The 5,685-nt window shown below is 37.0% G+C and overlaps 1 protein-coding gene across 2 annotated transcripts in view; it reads left to right on the top strand.

Moving 5' to 3' along the window:
- Nucleotides 1-5,685, top strand: part of ulk4 (unc-51 like kinase 4) — an 89,242-nt gene that overhangs the window by 11,479 nt on the left and 72,078 nt on the right. For both annotated transcript variants that reach the window (XM_013913371.1, XM_013913370.1), the window contains one exon: nucleotides 4,333-4,440. In XM_013913371.1, the coding sequence (XP_013768825.1) occupies nucleotides 4,333-4,440 (108 nt within the window). The remainder of the gene's footprint in view (nucleotides 1-4,332; nucleotides 4,441-5,685) is intronic.

The following is a 5,685-nucleotide window of genomic DNA, read 5'->3' as shown; positions in this document are numbered from 1 at the left end:
GTGGGGGAACTTGCACAATCGGTGGCTGACTAAATACTTTTTTGCCCCACTATATGTTCAATAGTACAGTGGTTTAGGTGGAAGATTTTAATTTATCATGGGTCATCCATAAACAATATTTAGTGACCTTTTTTATGAATGTGCCTATGCACATGCTGACATAGATGCCATGGTACTTACATGGTCATGTTTAGTGCCACAAATGAGAGAAATTAGCCTTATGATAAAATATTGATATTACCAGTGGCCATATTGGCAGGAATGTATTGATTGTCTTGTTTTTGTTTGTCTGATTTTTACTATATACTGATATGTGATTTGTCAGATAATGTAACTTTAAAGCCTTTGCAGATTTGTCATCACTGTCTAGGACCCATCATAAGCATTGCAGTTTATCGGTTTCCCTTGTTGAGCCATTTCTCTAAAGAGTCCCCTCTGAACTTTCTGTTAACTATGTACAAGCAGAAGGGAGAGACGCATTACCAGTGAGACTTACAAAACAAGTAGTTTCTGATTTGTAGTTTCATCATATCAGGCATCATTTTTTTGAGTCCTGGACATTGGCAGATTCTTGATGGAGTTTAAAAAATGGCTTCATCAAAGTAGAATCTACTGGGGGTGTATAAATGGCACAGAGATCTAGCTATGTGCTATTTGTCAGTGATGCCCAGGGCTTATTCTTATTTACCATGGTTTACTGTCGACATCTTACGCCAGAGAACTGTTTTATACCACACCAGTTGTCTTCTGGCTCTTTGCTGCTACTGGGATGGCTGTAGCTCAGGCAGTAGAGCAGGTCATCTACTGATCATCTACTGATACTGGTGGTTTGATTCCTGGCTTCCCCTAGTCTGCATGCCTCTTGGTCAAGATACTAACCCCAAATTGCTCTCCGATGCATCCCTCGGAGTATGAATGTGAGTGTGAATGTTAGTTAGAAAGCACTAAGAAAATGTGCTTGTTTGAATGGGTGAATGCACATGTTGTGTAAAGTGCTTTGAGTGCTCAGAAGAGTAGAAAAGCGCTATATAAGAACCAGTCTATTTACCATTTACCGAGTCATCACAGCGATATACAAAATGGACGACTTTGGCATCGCAGTTTCTCTTTAGTGAATTGTTAAAAACCAATGATGAGTGGAAAAAAATCAGCTACTAATGACAAGGATAACAAAAAGCATTATATAAATAATCTTTGTGTCTGTAGTCGTGTGTCCATCTATAGACGCAGCAGAGGTGTTTTGTGTGTTTCTGCAAGTGTGCTTTTTTTTTTTTAAACCATGTTTATGCGAGGACTCAGCAGGGGTCTCTTTTATGATATTTTGTGTGTGTGTGTGTGGGGGGGGGGGGGTTGTTTGTTTTTTTTCCTTCTTTTGGTGCATCTGTGTTTGTGTGTGTCCTTATGTTATAGTGATGCTAACAGATGACCAATAAAAGATTTTTTTGTGTGTGTGTGTGTGTGTGTGTTTTCTCAGCAGGGGTCCTCTCACTGATATTCTGGTAATCAGAGTTTAGGGGCTGGGCTTAGTTACCATGGTAGCTGCTATATGCTTTCATTACTCTTCAATAGACACACTCGTCTGTCTCTCTTCCTGTCTCACTGTTCTTTCTTCCTGTCCTGTTTGTTTCTCTTTTGTCTTTCTACAGTGAGTCTGTCATTGTCCTTCAGCTGTCAAATAGAATTAAATGAAAAATAAATGTTGTGTTTTAATGTTACTAATGCATGTTTCTTGCTTTCTTAATGTGAGATAGAGAAGCTGTGCTTTCAAAATCCACTACACATGATCTTCCCCAGATTTTCTGGGAGTTTTGCCACAAAAGCTTGAACTGTGAAGGGTTATAGGAAAGCAATGAATTTTAAAAGCTCACAGCAATCCTTAAGAAGACATATTCAGAGGGCAATGGCTCAACAAAGACATTTTTGGATTTCTAAATATCCTTTGTAAAAAAGAAAAAAAAGTTTGGACCGACTGTGTTGTGTAATTATGTTAAGACTGATTTTGATTAAAGTTAAATAAAGTTGATTAAAGTGGCACGTCTGGTTACTCTTATGGGTAAACAATATAAAAGTCTTGTTTCCTAGAGATATTTGGTGAATGTGTTTTTAGATGCTGTGATAATCTGTGCCTCACATTGTTAGTATAAGATATGTGATCCATTAATCTGAATTTAGCCGTGCAACAAACTGACAAACTATCCAGGTGTGCCCCCGCCTTTCACGCTATGACAGCTGGGATTGAAATCTGGTGTACTGATTTATAGGTCAGTCTCCTCTGTCACCGCCTTATGGGCTTGTATTACCTATTAATTCTGGCTGAGTCTTCAGTCTTCTATAAGGCTAATAGTCCACCGCAGTAACTGGTCATCGCACTGTTTATTGTGTGTGTGTGTGTGTGTGTGTGTGTGTGTCTGCGTTGTTGTTTATGTGTGTTAATTAAGTGCATGGGTTTGTATTTCCTTGTGTGCATTGATGTGCATAGTTTTCACCTGAAGTGCTGATGCTGAGATAATTGTAAGGTGTTCTCTGGGAATTATTTTTTATATGTCTTCATGTAGGCTTTTTTTTTCTCTACCTCTCCCCTCTCCCTGAGTACAGCTGCTTGACCAGTTTCTAACACACCCCAGCATATTAATTCCCAACCTTTTCCATTTAGAAATTGTTAGTGGTTTGATCTCACTAAGGGAGTGAGAGAGAAGATTGGAAAATGGCAAAATACAATCGCTTGAGTGTAACTGTAGTGAAACTTTCTGTGGGAGAGAACATTATAATCTGTCACACTACCTCACCCTAAAATGGACAGACAGAACAACATAGCTAACAAACAGGATTGGTGAGAGAGCTGTAATAGAATCACAGCAGGCAAATTTAAAATGGAAGAGAAGGAGAAAATGTGTTCAACAATACAGAAATGATACAAAACTGGGAGAGAATGGAAACAATGGAAAAAATAAAGAATAAAGCAGGAACAAAAGAGGAATGAGGCAGAACTTGCATCAGATCACAGAGGGGGAAAAGCTGGCAGTAATGCTAATGTCAGGAAGCAGCCAGCCAGAAAGGCTGTGTTTGCATATAATTAAGTCTGTGTGTGTGTGTTTACATCTGAGTTGAATGGGATTTTTTTTTATTTTTTTTGTATTTAATGTATATCCCATCCATGCTTCTGTTTTCTTAACTCTGCCCCCCTGAACTGGATGAATAGAGGGCCTTGAGCATATCCATCCTCTAAGTCATGAAATACACCCTGGACATGTTTCCAGCCTTTCACAGGGCTATAGATAAACCAATTATGTCTTCTTCCAGCAGCTAATAATCTTGTCCTTACTTAAAAGGTAAACCATAATATTATATTTTAACTCCATACACAAAGTATTTTGTTACACATTTTTGCTGTTTGTTTGTTTTTTAACATTATGCAACTTATACAACAGTTTATTGCCCAAGGAGTATTTGATGTGAGAGCAGTGTCCCTACTGTAAAAACCAACCTCAGTGCTGTAAACCTGTTGACCTCATCACTCATTTTTTCTCAAAGTCAAGCTTTGACTGGTGGATTTGTTTGGGAAGATCCAACCTGAGCATTACTCTGGGTCCTGCAGCCTTTCACTACTGGCTTTGTGTTAACCTCATAGAAGAAGTGGCAATATTGCATTTGCAGGTTCTTTCAAAGAACATCAGTGGATAATTGTTCAGCTTTACTAAAACAAACAGTTGTTAAATGTTTTTCAGGTTAGCATGACATTGTTGCCGTTTTAGTCATCAAATTCTAAATAATATGCATGTCTTCGTTCCTCAAAAGTTGTAGACCAGGTTTTTGTTGACTACAACACAGGCAGCTCCTGGTAGATTTGGACTATAATCCTACACAGTGGGACAGCTTTGCAGGCTTTGAAATTATGATCTCTGTAATAGTGGCCTTAGTGACTTTGACAAAATCAATTTTCCTGTTTTTCCTTAATATTTTTAGTTGATTGCGTTCATAAATTAGATATTTGGTTTTAGCTAAGCTTTTTGTATTTGCTACCTCAACTTAAAAATAATGTTAGAATATAAGAGTTTTGAAGTTGAAATTTTTATGTGCTAGCAGAGCATTGCCATGCTTCTGGTGATGTCTCTGGGTAATACAGATGCCCCTGGCTTGTATTAAAAAATAGAATATGTCCAGCCCTAGGGAAATATATAAATGTAAAATGAATTGTAATTTTATTGTGCAGATAGTTTTTTTTTTTTAATTATTATTATTATTATTATTATTATTGTTTTTTAAATTTTCATGTGATTGAACTTTAATTGAAAATAGAAGTACTATTGAAAGTGTTTGTCATGCTCTTTGCAGGCTGTGTCCACACTAACAGACCTGCTGAGGGATAATCTAAGGAACAGTAAAATAAAACGGCTCCTGCTGCCACCACTCGCGGAGTTCCTCTACCTCATCTCCTCTCAGGTACACTTTGAATGTCAGAAGCCAACGTGAAGAGACATTTTTAAAGAGATAGATATGTTGCAGTTTATTGAAACATGATTATGTTTCCAAACACGTCTATAGAAGTCGGTCCACATGCATACTTGCTTTAGGCATGAAAAGGGCACTCATTGCAGGAGGTTGCATAAGTGGCAAGAACATTACTCGTTTTTTTTAACACTCATTCTTTGTGAAGTAGATTTTTCCTTGATTAGAAGAGGTATAACAGAAGAGGAGCTGTTAATAGAAATGTTATTTGGCATTTTTGTCAAGAAGAAACCAGCAGATTGGGGCAGGTGCATTTCTTACTATTTGATTTTATTCTTTTTTTTAACCGTTAACCTGCGATTAAAGTCTGTTTTCCATACACCATTGTTAAGACTAATTCATGAAGGTCTTTAATTAGTCTCAGACAAATTCTCTTAATATTGTTCTACATACTAGACAAGGCAGTGGCATATTATGTCATTAAATGACCCGAACAATTATGTTAATACAAGCAGTAAGGAATACAATGAAAGAAATGATTCACTGGCTGCTCACCTTGCTGTTAACTTTAAGTGGCTGTGAATGTGTCATATCATCTTTTGCCAATAGTTCAGCAGTGAAATTGATTTCTTCAGTTAATAAGTAAAAATGAACACAGAATTGATGTCACAAGTAAGACTGTTTGTTATTTCTTCAGTGGTAATGTTCAGCTTTAGGTGAAATGAATGAAAGTACTCTGTCATCAGGTAATGGACTTTATATCTACACACTAACTAAATTCAGTTGAAATTTAATTGACCCCCAGCCCTGAGAATTAGAGCGAAGGGGGCCTTGTTTGACTTCATTACCAGGGGCACTACAATTTATTGCCAGTTAACCTAATTTACCCAGGCAGGTCAATTAAGCATAAGATTTTTATTTACTCAACTGATGGATAACCTTTAAAAATCAATCCACCCACCTGATTGCACACATTATTCTCTGAAACCTTAAACAATCTCATTGCTGTGTCGAAGCTCCTAATAAATTGACTCTTAAGCTCCTGCAGGAATTGTGTTTGTCGACTGATGCAAATGTGTTCTATCTCCCACAGAAATCATCTAACCAGCAATTTAAACGTATACATTTTCATTTAGTTATAGTAAAAAATGATCTTATATCAACTTACCATCCCTAAGATGCTCTGTAATGTAGTGTCTTTAGTGTTACTGAAATTTTAGTGCATATATATATATGTAT

This window comes from Pundamilia nyererei, unplaced genomic scaffold (genome assembly GCF_000239375.1).
Source record: "Pundamilia nyererei isolate P.nyererei 1_Seehausen unplaced genomic scaffold, PunNye1.0 scaffold00128, whole genome shotgun sequence".
NCBI lineage: Eukaryota > Metazoa > Chordata > Actinopteri > Cichliformes > Cichlidae > Pundamilia > Pundamilia nyererei.
This window is presented reverse-complemented; position numbering and strand designations above follow the sequence as displayed.